At 35.6% G+C, this 16,262-nt stretch overlaps 1 protein-coding gene across 2 annotated transcripts in view; it reads right to left on the bottom strand.

Moving 5' to 3' along the window:
- The window catches only part of nol10 (nucleolar protein 10), a 29,588-nt gene extending 15,806 nt beyond the window's left edge, over window positions 1-13,782 (bottom strand). For both annotated transcript variants that reach the window (XM_051868537.1, XM_051868538.1), the window contains exons 1-12: window positions 13,556-13,782; window positions 12,949-12,994; window positions 12,323-12,421; window positions 12,163-12,240; window positions 11,823-11,860; window positions 9,141-9,277; window positions 4,798-4,863; window positions 4,379-4,439; window positions 4,213-4,298; window positions 2,268-2,346; window positions 1,996-2,145; window positions 1,805-1,871 (exon numbers count right to left, since the gene is read on the bottom strand). In XM_051868537.1, coding sequence (XP_051724497.1) covers window positions 1,805-1,871; window positions 1,996-2,145; window positions 2,268-2,346; window positions 4,213-4,298; window positions 4,379-4,439; window positions 4,798-4,863; window positions 9,141-9,277; window positions 11,823-11,860; window positions 12,163-12,240; window positions 12,323-12,421; window positions 12,949-12,994; window positions 13,556-13,621 — 973 coding nt within the window. In that variant the 5' untranslated portion in view covers window positions 13,622-13,782. The remainder of the gene's footprint in view (window positions 1-1,804; window positions 1,872-1,995; window positions 2,146-2,267; window positions 2,347-4,212; window positions 4,299-4,378; window positions 4,440-4,797; window positions 4,864-9,140; window positions 9,278-11,822; window positions 11,861-12,162; window positions 12,241-12,322; window positions 12,422-12,948; window positions 12,995-13,555) is intronic.
- Between the last annotated feature and the right edge of the window lie 2,480 nt (window positions 13,783-16,262).

Genomic DNA, 16,262 nt, shown 5'->3' with positions numbered 1-16,262 from the left:
ATGGCAAAGTCATTTTGATGCACCACATTTCCTGCTGCCAGAAGGTGGCGCTTTGACTATAACTGAATATTGCCATGTAGATATCTTCAGGTCAGGACTATTATCAAACATGTAAAGTTTGGAGCAGATCGGACATTGAATGCCTGAGTTACAACAACTTCCTGTTTCGTTGCGTTAATCGCATACTTTAGCACTTAGCCAAGTGTTTCATGATTTAACATGTATCTAGTATGTTTGGCACTTCATGGCATATTGAAATGTGTTTCTGAGTGTGAATTACAGTGCAAAGCATGCCATTTCCTGTTGCCTGCAGGTGGCACTATGACTAACCTAATATTGCCGTATAGATGTCTTCAGGCCAGGACTCTTATCATACATGTGAAGTTTGGGGCAGATCGGACACTGTATGCCTGACTTACAACAGCTTCCTCTTTAATGGCAAAACATCAGACTTGTCAGGCCCTCACAGACACACCCTTCAATGAAAACTCAAGATCTTCGCAATTTAACATCACTAAGACCTCAAGATTAGACTGACCAAATATGTTGATGTTCTGATTAAATCTCTACGAGGAGTTTATCACAATGTAAAACATGTCACTTTCTGTTGGCTGCATGTGGCGCTAGGACTGTAACTGAATATTGCCATGTAGATGTCTTCAGGCCAGGACTCTAATAAAACATGTGAAGTTTCAGGCAGATTGGACATTGTTTCATGGCGAAACATCGAAATTTGTCAGGCCGCCACAGACACGCCCTTCAGCGAAAACTCAAGATCTTTGCAATTTAACGTCACAAAGGCCTTTAGATTACACTGACCAAATATGATGTTGATCTGATAAAAACTCTAGGAGGAGTTTGTTAAAGTACAACGTCTGGAAATGGCAAAAACTGACAAAATTTTGCAGAGAAAATTCAAAATATCTCACTTCCTGTTGGGTTTAAAGATTTTGCACCCAGGGGCTTTTTTTGTAGGTATTGGGCTGTTACATCTGTCTACCGAATTTCATAACTGTACGTGAAACGTAGCGCAAAGGGCACTTAATTGAAATTTTTTTAGGTGGCGCTGTCGAGCCATTTTGCCAAACCTAATTCTGAAACCCATATCAGATGTAAATTTTCACCACTTCTGACGCGTGTGCAAAGTTTCGTGAGTTTGAGCATGTTTAGGCCCTCAAAAATGCGATTCATTTTGGAGAAGCAATTAAAATTGGCCGAGCAATTACAATAGGGTCCTCACACCATCAGTGCTCGCGCCCTAAATATCTTAAAGTCCCCCTGTACTGTAGTCAATACTTGTATCCCTTAAAACTCATCTTTGATCACTAAAATGACATATTTAAACATTTTTTTTCCTGTGAACAAAATTTCGACATGCCTTAAAACAGCTAAAATCATCTGGCATGTTGGCATTCCTGCTAAATAAATTCTTCAGGATAACAGAATCCCTTTTGTTCCAGATCACCCTGTAGAGTTTAATTTGTGATAATGACTAGCTGCCTATTATATTTCCTTTTAAAACTGGAAATTGAGATGGAATACATCAAAAGAAGTTTTTAATATCTAATATTCTTTCATTTAAGACATTCTCATTCTAAATTTGGTCTGCTTTCCAGTGAGAAAACTAACTTTTAAAATATATATATATATCTTCTACAAGTTTTATGTTGGCAACCTCAAGCAGTGTATAAGACCTTAAAAGTCACAAGGACGAAATGCCACAAAACTCCAATTTAGAAAGGGTCAGTTAGAAATGAACTACTCTTATTGTGGTTAAACTTCAGTTCTTTTTGTGTTAACTAACCAGAGCCGGGGTAGAGACACACATCATTGATGTTGGCCTGCGGTTCGATGGAGGAAAATACTCTTCCCTGAAATCAAGACCAAAAAAAAAAAAAAAAAAAAGGTTACGCATTTGATGTTTTTCCAATAAAGGATCCATGCAGAATGTCTGCATTAAAAAAAAAAAAAATACACCAGCAAAGCTGGCCTTACATTGTCTCTGTGCCACATCTTGATGATTTTGGAGTCAGCGGAGAGCACCAGGTCCAGCGGGTCATGGAAGTGAAGGGATTTGATGGGCAGACCATAGTAATGATCTTTAACTAGCAGAGGATGTGAAGAACGAAGATCATAGACGAGAATCTGAGAACACAGCACAACTCCAAGTCAGAATGAGAATAGAATCTGAAGAGTTTACTGTTGCTCTCTATTATCTCCAGTTCAGCAGGACACACTTTAAATGAGAGGGTTAAAAGAGTAATGACCTGTCCGGTGCTGGTCCCCACCGCCATGCCCAGAGAGCCATTGAACTTGAGAGCGCTGACGGATGGCAGACCATCCACCCTTCAAACACAGAACAGCAGATAATGACAAGATTATTAAAGTCACTTCATTGATAACAGTATTAGACTGCTGAAAAATCAGCTTTGATCACAGGAATAAATTGCATATTAAAATCTACAATAGAAAAGTTATTTCATAATATATTCATAAGTTTTTTACTGTATTTTGAACAAATAAATGCAGCCTTGGTGATTAAACACTTGGCGAGCTCAAAATAAATAAATAAAATAAAATAATAATAATAATAATAATAATAATAATAATAATAATAATACTAAAATATAATACAATGATTTAAAAGTTTATAATACTGATATTATAAGCGTGGATATTTCACAATAATTTATTCCACCACTGGTCAAAAGTTTGGAATATTTTTAATGCTTCTGAAGGAAGTCTCTTATGCTGACCCAGGCTGCATTTATTGGTAATAATAAATGCGAATAAGGTTCATTAGTTAAATATTAGTTAAAGTATTAACTAACATGAAATAACAATGAGCAATACATCTGTTACTGTATTTACTAATCTTCGTTAACGTTACTTAATAAAAATACAGCTGTTCATGTTAGTTCACAATGAATTAATGTTAACAAATACAACTCTTGATTTTAATAAATGTATTAGTAAATGTTGAAATCAACATTAACAAATATTAATAAATGTTGTAGAAGTGCAGTTCATTATTAATTCATGTTAACTAATGGAACCTTATTGTAAAGTGTTACCCATATTTAATCAAAATTACAGTAAAAACAATAAAATTGTGAAATTACTACAAATTTAAAATAACTGTTTTCTATGTGAATATATAGTAAAGTGTAATTTATTTATGTGATCAAAGCTGAATTTTCAGCATCATTACTCCAGTCTTCAGTGTCACATGATGTGTACCAAGAGCTCCTGTAGAAAACCACAATAAATTCCTTGTGTGTTTGTGCACACCTGGCGAATAAAGCGCATTCTGGTTCCGATTCTGATTCAGAACTCATTCTAATATGATGATTTAAGATTTATGATTACTATCAATGTTGAAAACAGTTGTGCTGCTTCAGATTTTTGTGGAAACCATATTTTTTTCTGGATTCTTTGATGAATAGAAAGTTCAAAAGAACATAAATCTGTCTATTTCTACAAAAATTTGAAATAGAAATATTTTATAACATTATAAATGCCTTTACTGTCACTTTTGATCAATTTAATGTGTCCTTGATGAAAAAAAAAAAAAAACATTTTTTAAAATCTTGCTTCAAATTTTTGACTGGCAGTGTATCATGGTTATCACAAAAATATGAAGCAGCAAATATGAAGCTGTTTTCCACACTGATAATAATCATAAAAGTTTCTTGAGCAGCAAATCATCATATTAGAATGATTTCTGAAGGATCATGTGACACTGAAGACTGGAGTAATGATGCTGAAAATTCAGCTTTGATCACAGGAATAAATTGCATTTAAAATATACTGAAATCAGTTCTTTACATTGTAATATTTCAAAATATTACTGATTTCCTTGTATTTTTGATCAAATAAATGCAGCCTTGGTGAGCAGAAGAGACTACTTTCAAAAACTGTAATGACCAGCAGTGTATATTTACTGCAAAATCTCAGGTCTTCTGAAGCATATGATAGCTTTGTGTGAGAATCAGACTGAAGCTTATTCACAGAAAATCTTGTTTAACAGCTGTGGCCACCACTCATTTTTCATTGCACAACACTTCTTATGAGTCACCAGAAAAAAACAATCATACGAGTGTTGAAAGACAAGATGGTGAGTAAACAAATGACAGATTATTCATTCTTGGGTGAACACTGAACAATTTTTCTAAGAGCTTTACGGGAATAACAGAGATGAATGTAACATACTCAGTGCCGTCAGTGATGCTGCTGAGAGCGCAGTCCAAAACTCCCACTCGACCCCTGACACGAGGATCCCAGCAGTCCACTCTGCCCTTCACAAACACACCCGTTCATTGATACACAGCACACTAACAGGAACATGAACATCAGTCCTACTGACATAAACACATACCTCTAATGTCCCCGCAGCAAGTAAGTGATGAACAGGGTTGATGTCACACACATTGATTTCTCTGCGAAAACACGAGATCTTTACAATTCATACACAACTAATGTGATGTGACCAACGTTTGGCTGTTTATTATGACGTGTCCAGCAGTATCCTTTAGTGAAGAATGCTACATCTCAAACTTTTACGAACAGCATTTTCTATTCCTTTCTTATATCTCATTATACCAGTTGCTCATTAACAGAGATTAATTTTAAATGTGTTTTGATTGCGCAAAACAGTAAAACAGTGATTAAAAACGTCTAAAATCATCTACTAAAAATATACATTCCTTATAGAATCGATTCATGAAAAATGCAACCTGAAGTTTTGATGTTTACATAGAAGAGTAGAACTGCACCCTCTGGTGGCAAGGTACTTACGCAGCATCTGTCTGTAAGGAGTTCAGGAATCTGCCTTGTTCAAGATTCAGTCTGAAGATCTCTGAGCTACACATGCATTTCATTTAGAAAACAAAAGAGAGGACACAAAGTTAGGAGTTAAAAGGGATTTGCACAGAGTCCCGTTTATGTATTTGGGCCATTCTACAGAACTGGTTCAAAGTCAAAGTCGTGAAACATCTTGAGAATTTTTTTTGTATGTATGCAAATTGTCTAATATCCAAGGTTTTTTTTAGTAATTGTGCAGTTTATTCTCATATTGTATTTTCAGAAAGTTTTGGAATATTTTTCCTCTCCTCAAATTTGTCACTGAAACACAATAATAAATAATTTAATAAGAAGGGTTACATTGACCTATTACGATTTTGTTTACATCTACCTTGTAAATATATTTTTTGCTATTTTATTAAAAAAAAAAAGTTTTTCACAGATAAATCAATAATTACAATTTTTACAATATTTCAAGTGTAATTTATGAGATTTGTTGTATTTTGAATCCAATCTTTCATTGTCATAAAGTTTATCATACTGATTTCAAAGTGAAGGATTCATTAGTTTGAATATACATTGAACCAAACACTATAAAAACATCTTAGTTGATCATTCAATATATTTTATTTTTGATAAAACATCCCATGTTTCGGTCGTGACTGCACATTTTCGGTAGTGACAGTAATGTGTTGGTAGTGACCACATCATATCACAGAATTTTAACTCGCATACTAAAACAAACTAGTATACTAATGATTTGCATAACTGTACTAAAATTGTTTGTGTTCATTTCCCCCCAAATAAATGATTATGTGTTCCCTTTTGTCACTACCAAAACAATGATGACGTGTTTCGGTTGTGACTGTTTCGGTAGTGACAATTTTAGATATTTTTGAGCTGCTCAAAGATGCTAATCAGCACATGGTTAGCTAGCACAGTTCTGAACAGTTGTACACACATAAAAACTACATTTTATGGAATAACACCCAAAAAAGTTTGCTTAATTGCATGAAAAAGGTGTTTGGTAGTGACGTTCCTGAAAGTTCCACACAGATTTTCAGACTTTTGAACACATTTAACTCAAAATGATGGACCTATCTACTGTGAAAGAGAGACTATGAGAGGGAGGGACACAGTAATTTTTCCTGATCAGAAATGTAGTACCCAATAAATTATGATTTTTATATTAAGCTTACTGATATTTTAAATATTATTGTGGGATTCAATAGATAATTGAAGGATCTTAGTAAACATCTAAAATTTGAATGCTTTTTAAATGCATTTTGGTTGTGGGACAGCAGTTTGCACCAATTCTGTAGAATGGCCCATATAGTAATGGTGTAATGGTGTAGAATGGCCCATTCTGTAATGGTTCTAAATAAAGGTCCTTTGATACCAAAAAATGTAACGAATAACAAGCAAATCTCAGATAAAAGGTCCATTCACACCAAGAGTGAACTGAAAAAGCACTTCAGGCGTTCACTTGCGTTCATGAAAGATGGACAGACAGTATGTGTATTGCAACAACAGACGTCACTCAGTCTAAAGCAAATCAGCCTACAACTCACCATGCAACAGGAATTTCAACCATTTAATGCAAGTCATCTGATTATAAATATTTCACTCTCTTTAATGCATTTATTTACTGATAGCATCATAGCTTAAGCATCACTGAATGTAATTTAATGGACATGAAATATTACACTACTGGTCAAAAGTTTGGGGTCGGTAAGATTTTTTTTTTTTATTTTTTTGAGAAGTCTCTTCTGCTCACCAAGGCTGCATTTATTTGATCAAAACTACAGTAAATACAGTAATATTGTGAATTATTACAATGTAAAACAGCTGTTTTCTATGTGAATATATAGTAAAGTGTAATTTATTCCTGTGATCAAAGCTGAATTTTCAGCATCATTACGCCAGTGTTCAGTGTCACATGATCCTTCAGAAATCATTCTATGATATGATGATTTGATGCTCAAGAAACATTTATGATTATTATCAATTGTGCTGCTTAATATTTTTGTGCAAATCATGATACATTTTTTTTCAGGATTCTTTGATGAATAGAAAGTTCAAAAGAGCAGCATTTATTTGAAATCTTTTGTAACATTATAAATGTCTTTACTGTCACTTTTGATCAATTCAATGCGTCCTTGCTAAATAAAAAGTAATCTCCCAGTTTCACAGACAAGGCTTAAGCTAGTCCTAGACTAAAATGCATGTTTGAGCTGTTTTAACTGAATCTAAATATGTCAGTGCCATTGTTTTGTCTCATGATGCACACCAGTAATGTTTTTTTCTAGTGAACGTTTATAAAAGCTACTTAAATGCGGCCTAATCCTGGCTTAGGCTAAGCCCTGTCTGTGAAACCGGGCCATTATGTCTTAAAAAAAAAAAAAATTACTAATCCCATATTAACTTTTGAACAGCAGTGCACGCCAAAATATTTTTATAATGTAAAAAGAAAAAGTGTGCAGAATGAAATGTAAATATAAAGTTGAAAATCAAACTAGCACAGCCATGCAGGAACAACAGTTCAGTGATCATTATACAAATACTTGCCTGCAGAATACCACGTTTGACCAACCATAATTTCAAGACAACCAGAAATATATTCAGTATAATGACAACAATATACAGTATCTCACAAAACTGAGTACACCCTCACATTTCATCAACCATTTTAGTATATCTTCTCAAGAGACAATACTATAGAAAAACTTGTATATATTTTAGAGTAGTTAATGTGCTGCTTGTATAGCAGTATAGATTTACTGTCCTCTGAAAATAACTTAACATACAGCCATTATTGTCTAAATAGCTGGCAACAAAAGTGAGTACACCCTAAGTGATAACAGCTCTACATCTTTTAACCATGCAAAGCCACATGTCCTATTCATCATGTTCATGTTTGCTTGACAGGAATATACAAATTTGCGTATCTTGTTTTAGAGCAGTTAAAATTTGGTGCTTTGAGTACAATTCTCTCATACTGACCACTGGATGTTCAACATGGCACCTCATGGCAAAGAACTCTCTAAGGATTTGAGAATTAGAATTGTTGCTCTCCACAAAGTTGGCCTAGGCTATAAGAAGATCAGTAACACCATGAAACTGAGTTACAGCACAGTGTCCAGGGTCATACAGAGGTTTTCCAAGACGGGTTCCACTCGGAACAGGCCAAGCAAGGGTCGATCAAAGTAGTTGAGTCCTTGTGCTGTGCGTCAGGTGCAGAAGCTGGCTTCAAAAAACAGATGCATGAGTGCTGCCAGCATTGCTTTAGAGGTTGCAGAAGCGGAAGGTCAGCTCGTCAGTGCTCAGACCATACACCGCACACTGCAGCAAGTCGGTTTGCATGGCCGTCATCCCAGAAGGAAGCCTCTTCTGAAGCTGGCTCACAAGAAAGCCCGCAAACAGTTTGATGAAGACAACCTGTCCAAGAACATGAATTACTGGAACCATGTCCTGCGGTCTGATGAGACTGAGATAAACTTGTTTGGCTCAGATGGTGTCCAGCATGTGTGGCGACGCCCTAGTGAGGAGTACCAAGAAAATTGTGTCTTGCCTACAGTCAAGCATGGTGGAGGTAGCATCATGGTCTGAGGCTGCATGAGTGCTGCTGGGACTGGGGAGCTGCACTTCATTGAGGGAAACATGGATTCCAACATGTACTGTGACATTCTCAAGCAGAACATGATGCCCTCCCTTCAGAAACTGGGCTGAACGGCATGATAATGACCCCAAACACACCGCCAAGATGACAACTGCCTTGCTGAGGAAGCTGAAGCTGAAGGAGATGGAGTGGCCAAGTATGTCTCCAGACCTGAACCCTATTGAGCACCTGTGGGGCATCCTCAAGCGGAAGGTGGAGAAGCGCCATGTGTGTAACATCCAGCAGCTCCGTGATGTCATTATGGAGGAGTGGAAGAGGATCCCAGCAACAACCTGTGCAGCTCTGGTGAACTCCATGCCCAGGAGGATTAAGGCAGTGCTGGATAACAATGGTGCTCACACAAAATATTGACACTTTGGACACAGTTTTGACATGTTCACTTGTCATGGGTGTACTCACTTTTGTTGCCAGTTATTTAGACAATAATGACTGTATGTTGAGTTATTTTCAGAGGACAGTAAATCTGTACTGCTATACAAGCTGCACACTGACTACTCTAAAATATATCCAAGTTTAATTTCTATAGTATTGTCGCTTGAGAAGATATACTAAAATGGTTGCTGAAATGTGAGGGGTGTACTCAGTTTTGTGAGATACTGTATTTGCTCTTGGTGTGAACAGACTTAGATAAGACTCTGTTTTTGGTGTGTCCTCTTACCTGGCACCCACAAAGTAGAGATCACAGGAAGGGTAGTGGTAGGAAAAATCTCTGCCAAACTTCGGGATGCGGGTTTTGTAGTAATGACCGTGCTGAGAGTGGAATTCCACATAGCGGTCTATATGCAGAAACACCAGCTAAGAGACAACAAAAGACAAAATTGAGCCTTCTGAAATCACATTTCATTTGTTTTTTCTATTCAGTAAATCAAAATTTGTCATATCACAACACAAACTCTCAATCCTCAGGGTTGACAGGGTTTATGCAGACTTTTTTTAAATCAAATTTAAAGTCAGCATGAAGCAGAAATTGTGGTGATGTGCCCTATTGTGCCGTATATCTGAGTGAAACGCTTCTGGAACAAGAACAAATGAAGAGTTTGGTTCCAAAACGCGATAAACGCCCTTTTTTTTTTTTTTTTTTTGAGTTTCCACCAGAATTGTATCTGGTCGGTATTGAAAAGTAATTTATTAATTTTGCGCAAAATGCGATATACGTCGTGTTATTCTGTCACGTTTTCTCCCTTTCTTTCCAAAACGCGACAAACGCCAGTCTCCTTTCTCTGCAGAATGCGATATATCCACTCAACCAATCACAGCGCACCATTCCACGCACTGTAAACAGTAACGGCGGCGCTCTGAATACACCCGACATCCTAGTTTTCCAGAAAAATTTATAATTTTGACAGCATTAATGAACCTGTGGTGGTTTCTGCGGTGGGGAAGAAATGCAGGTCATAGAAATGTAATCATTTACGTGAGGAGATTAAGAAGATGAGGCACTCGAGTCGGGAGGAGGAAAAATGCCGGCTGTTGCTTGCTCCACGACAGCATCAAACTTCTGTCACGGTCCCCAAAACTGAATCATGGACAGTTTTTAAAAGCCGTTTTTAATACCAATGCACTCTGTAAATGTGTTTATTTTAACCGTGCAGTGGCGCCAGATACTCTTTAATCAGTAATGACAAATGGAGACATAATTAATTTATAACATTAACAAGATGACTCGTTGAATTCATTTTGGGAGCGACGGCTGAATGTATTTTTAGTCAAATGCTTGTATATAAGATGAGTATTGACAAAGTTCAGAGGCTGTCATATATGTGGATCAACTTAATTTGTTGTGTATTTTCAATATGAAAAAAAACTTTTCTATTGATAGATTAATTGCATTTAAAAAAAAAAAAAAAAAAAAAAAAACCGTCATGGATTTATTGCATTTTGGGGAAAAAAATAATCCGTTTTTGTAATAAACCTTTTAAAATCAAAATGTAGATTTGAATTTTTAATGTTTTTATAACCAAAAGATGCTCTGTTTGAAAAGAAAATAGTGGTTTTCATCTTGCCACTTTCTTGGTAAAGAAAACACCTTTTTACTCAAATGAATGAAAATGGAGTTATAGCGTTTTGGAACCAAACTCTTCATATGTAGGGCGGGGCTTGATTTTGTCTGTGGGGAATTGATTGGATGGTTGTAGTTTGCTATTGGTGGATCTCATGTGAGTGACAGGTTGCCCCGCCTTTGTCATCAAAGAAGAGATGTCGCTGAGAGAGGGAGGGGAAGTTATTTTGATTCAAGGTTATGAAACACATGACTTAAAAAAAAAAAAAAAAAATATGTGCATGGATAAATCATTTGTAATAAATACTGCAAAATTCCATACAAAATAGGAATTGTCAATCTTGATGGCAACTTTAAGAATTTTTTTTAAGAAAGAAAGATTTTATGCATAATGTGGGACTTTTAATAAGAAACAAGCCTGAAATGCAGCAGGACTCTTATTTTGAAATGTCTATGCTTAATTGCTCCCACCTCATTCAAAAAGATGAGCTCAAATATGCCCTCTTACAACCATCTACAACATATTACAATATAAACACTATAACGTAAACATTGTCATAGTTCATCAACTGTAAATAAGTTTGAAATAAATGTGGTTTTCATTGATTACATTTATTTATGTAATATTTATAATTATATTATTGCCTTTTTAAAGTTCTTAAATTAATTTTAAATAGCACATTACACTGTATCGATTATTTTTTTCTTTTGAACTGACATATCTTTAAAATATGTCAGTGTCATTGTTTCGTCTCAAGATTCACACCAGTAATGTTTTCTTGTTTTTTTTCCTTGTAAGGCACGTTTATAAAAGCTACTTCAATGTCCTAATCCTGATTTAATCTAAACCCTGTCTGTGAAACCAGGACTATATCTAAGCCCCAAAGTCACCAAGAAAATCAAAATTGACAATTCTTATTTATGGAATATTGCGGTATTTATATTAAATTATTCATTGGTGCACATCATTGTTAATTTAAATTCATGTTCATCATAATCTATCATCAAAACAACTTCCTCTTGCAGCATCTCTTCTCTTCTCTGATGACGAGGGCGTGGCAACCTGTCACTCACATGAGATCCACCAATAGCAAACCACAACCATCTAATCAATTCCCCACAGAAAATAATCAAGCCCCGCCCTACGTGTTCTTGCTCCAGAAGCGTTTCACTCAGATATACGACACAACAGGGAAGAAAAAACTAGCGCAATGTTCGTTCATGCTGACTTTAAGATAATTTAAGACTTTTAAAGGATGCGCTGGACTCTAGACGAGTAACGTAAACAGCAGACAAACAGAAAGAAGACACAAAAGCATACAAAGTCCATTTGGGTTTTACCTTAGAGTAGTCGTCTGATAGGATGTCAAACGCCACCACTGTGAGGGGAATAAAACCAATGAAGCCTCCTTAATTACATCATCAAGCAGCAGCTTTAACGATCATCTGTTGTGTTATTTGTAATCAGCGGCTCATTAATGAGAGCTCAGGTTGTTTGGGTGTGGACGGTCTCATTAAACATTAAGCAGTGCGCTGGGGTTTTATTACAGAGAGCATCACAGACCAACAGCAGACAAAACCTTAGAGCACTACAACTATCAGTTAGAGCATTCTGACCCCGGATGCTGACTGGCCCATGACATCATATTTGCATGCATTACACAGTTATTATAACGCTTACCTTCTGAGTCCAGGCACCTCTCAAATTTCAGAGACAACTGGTAAGTGTCATAGCATCGGACTCTAGGTTTGTACGTGCCTGAAAGCATTCAAAAAGATTTTAAAGAGATTACATTTATCTGTTCCCACTCTATAAACAGCAGACTAGTAAAGATACAGACCTGCAGCTAAAATGAACTGGCCATCTCGTGACACCCTGATGGAGCTGCAGACTGTGGGCATCTCAAAATCCTGAATGAGCTCGATCCTCCTCTGGATATCTATTGAAGACATGAATAAAGAAATAACCACATGTCTCTTTTAATGATCTACAGGAGAAAGTATAAGAGAGAGTGTGGAAAGCTGTGCCAATTCTTAGCAAGAGAAAGAACTGGGACAGAAGTATAACTACTACATCAAATTATGATTCAGGACATCTGCTTTCAGCTGAAATGAAATTACATGCTATATAGGCCATAGAAAGACAGTATGTATAAAAAAAAACAAATGAAAAAAAAACAACAATAATAATAATAATAAAAAAGGTTATAAGTCAATGGATAAACTGAATCACTGGTGAACACACACACGTTTCACATTACTAATCTCATTTACTAATGCACATCATTCATATTACAGGCATCAGTGTGACGGGTCCTTCCAAAATATATGCTAGCAAAAACATGATGTGCATTTCACTAAATTAAAGGGTGGCATAAATTTAAATCAGCCTCAAACACATTTTTACACATAATACGACAATGAATATTTATAGCATTATTTAACATAAAATGACAAAGTAGCTCACCAACATCCTTCTTCTGTAAATCTCGCTTCTTTCGATCAGACAGCCACTGAAATAAACATACGTAATTAGGGCTGCAACTAATGATTATTTTGATAATTGATTCGTTATATAAGACAGTGTGATTAAAAACATATATATATATATATATATATATATATGATCTTACACTACAGTTTAATTTAAACATTTAAACTTGTATATTAGCTTCATCCTCACATCATAACAAAACCTGTTAAAGGTGACAGTCTGAATGTAATATATATCAATATCTGTACTACATAAATCCAAAGCATTAGTATTTATACAAATATATATTGAAATTATCTGGAATGTAAACTCAGAGTAGCTGTGTACATTTAAATAAATCGAATTATTTTACATGCACAAAAACAGGCTTATTTAGTTGATCATAATTACGTAAAACACATGTGTTGTAGTATTATCTGAAGAGGGGTCATAAAACTAACTGAAATTGACAGGTAGGCTAAGGTAAAAATTAGTAAAACTACAAAGCTAAGAAGGAGCTTTTAGTGTCTCAACCAGAGGTAAATGATAAAGTTTTACCAACACACTTCAGACTAACACACAAACAGATGAAGAGTTTTACCTCCGGAAGAGATTTCCCGTGACTCAGATTATATATCTTCACGTTATTCACACTGGACACCTGCATCTCTAAAGCGCTCAGACAGAGCTTTCAAACATAACACATAAAAGCATGTAAAAGTTGAAGTACTAATGTTAGCTGGCATGAACATCAGCACAAGACCCACGTGGATACACAACAGGAAGTGAGGAGAAAGTGGATGACGTCCGTGTAGAAACACATCCCGAGACGATAGTTCCTAGCGTTCACCGATCGCATAGAGGCATTTTTATTTTCTAAAATGTTTCATTTTATTGTTAACATTAACATTAAAAAAAAAAAAAAAATACGGGCAAAATTAGCCACTACTAATTATTAGATACTCTACTTTAAAATAAATTTACCTGTTACGTCAAAGTCCCATTTTAAGAGTCCAGCAACATTAAGTTATGAAAGCATTGGAGAAAACTTGACCCGAATGTCCAATCCTGAAAGAGAAGTTTAATGGGCACAATTTATTTGTTAAATTTCAATATATATTTGAATTGAAATCATAAAAATAACATCAGTAAAATACCAGTATAATAAAAAATCAATAAAAGTTGATGGTGGTGATGTTATGCTGATGTAATTTTGGTTCCGGTTCTCTGCTGCAGTTCGGATAGTTATGCGTGTTGCACCAGGAGTGGAATGTATGCTCTGTGTGTGTGTGTGTGTGTGTGTGTGTGTGTGTGTGTGTGTGTGTTTAATAAAAGAGCTGAAATGACCTCTCTGTCAAGTTGCATTTGTAACGTAATAATGGTCAGTTAATATGCCTAATGAAAATAGGTAATTGTAGATAAAATAATGTAGATAAAATAAAAAATGAGAAGACACTTATATTAATGTTACATGTACACCACAGAAGAAAATAACATTGTAATCTGGGGAAGCAGATGAGGTGGCAGTCAAAGACACGGATCTAAATGCAAAGGGTAATTTATTGAATAGCCTACAAAAGCAAAACAAGAACTGGGAAACAAGGAATGTGGGGAACAGGAACACAGACAATCTATTCAAAGACTGTCAGAGAACAAAGAAAAAACACAAGGGCGTATACACACTGGGTAATAGACTAACAAGACACACCTGGGAGCAACGAAGAGTAATCAACGGTGAAAACTACAAAGAACTACAAAGATGGCACAAGGAACCGTAAACAGAAACAGAACAACATAAGAGTCCTGGGAACATGTAACAAACATCATATGATGCTGGTCACATGGTGTTGAGATAAACTTGTGAGGAGTTGTAGGAAGGTCATTGGAAACTATCTGTCGAAAATATTTTTAATTAAAGTTACAATGAAATCAAAATTGACTATTCTTATTTTTATGGAATATTGCAGTATTTATTATAATGGTTTATCGGTGCACATCATTATTTTTTTTTTCAATCCATGTGTCTCGTAATCTTGAATCAGAATATCTTCCCCTCCCTCTTGCAGCATCTCTTCTCTTCTCTGATGATGAGGGCGGGGCAACCTGTCACTCACATGAGATCCACCAATAGCAAACCACAACCACCCAATCAATTCTCCACAGACAAAAATCAAGCCCCGCCCTACATTTGTTCTTGTCCCAGAAGCGTTTCACTCAGATATACATCACAATAGGGAAGAAAAGAATATTGCATCTTCTGTTAACTGCTGACTTAAAAAAAAAAAAAAAAAAAAAGAGTTACTTTTTTTTTTAATATAAGCTCTAAAATGGTGCACTGACACATTGGTGAAGCTTGAGGGTTTGAGACGGACCCCAATATTGGCACAGAATAGACAATGCCCTCTCACGGTGTTAAATTTCACTTCAAATTTTCATACATTTCTAGGCCCTAGATCTCCAGCCAGAAGAAAAAGAAAATAAGAATGATACAATAACTGCCTACACAAAATAATACAAAATAAGCAGACAGTAATACTTAAAAAATGTGACAAGAAACAAATGGCATTGTATGCAATGTGAGAAGAGCGTGTGTCTTTCAGTATGGTAATGTTTGCACACAACACCTGTTCTCTCACAGCGATCACTTTACATAACAGTCCACTGTCTGCCTTACCTCAGACCACATGAAGTACATATACTTTATTCTTTTAATTTAATTCATATTTATCTTCATTCATTGTTTTATTTGACACCTGCCTGTGCAGAATACACAGGAAATATGACAAACTAGGTAAGCGTCAATCATGAATTGCTTATTATTTGTTCTAAAATTCAGGATGAACTTGTAGGCCTTGTGTAACAGTTTAATTAAATATTAATTAATTAAATATAAACAAACAAAAATAAATAAATAAATAAATTAGTAATTGGTGTGCTGAATGTGCTGTATTATCAGTTTAAGTGATGTTATTTCTTTATCTACCAATGAACACAACATTCTTCACAAATGACTGTAACAGATGATATTAAATACTATTTGTGTGTTTTGAAAAGCTGAAGATGGATCTGACAGAGCATTTTCTACAGCCGATCTTGATGAGGTATTACCTCATTTACTCTCATCATAAAACTTTAGTGTCTTTAGAACATGAGAATTGTGCTCGTCTGTCTGAGAAACCTAATCTTCTCAGACACTGTAGTCAGCAAACCAATGATACAGTCAGCAAGCGGTCAGTGTACTTCCACTAGAATTCATAATTTGCCTCATTCTAAGTCACAGACTCCTGTCACAGGTGAGAAGGACAACT

The sequence above is a fragment of the Ctenopharyngodon idella genome, chromosome 17, assembly GCF_019924925.1.
Source record: "Ctenopharyngodon idella isolate HZGC_01 chromosome 17, HZGC01, whole genome shotgun sequence".
NCBI classification, from domain to species: domain Eukaryota; kingdom Metazoa; phylum Chordata; class Actinopteri; order Cypriniformes; family Xenocyprididae; genus Ctenopharyngodon; species Ctenopharyngodon idella.
Note: the sequence above shows the minus strand (reverse complement) of the source record. Positions and strands in the feature narration are given on the sequence as shown.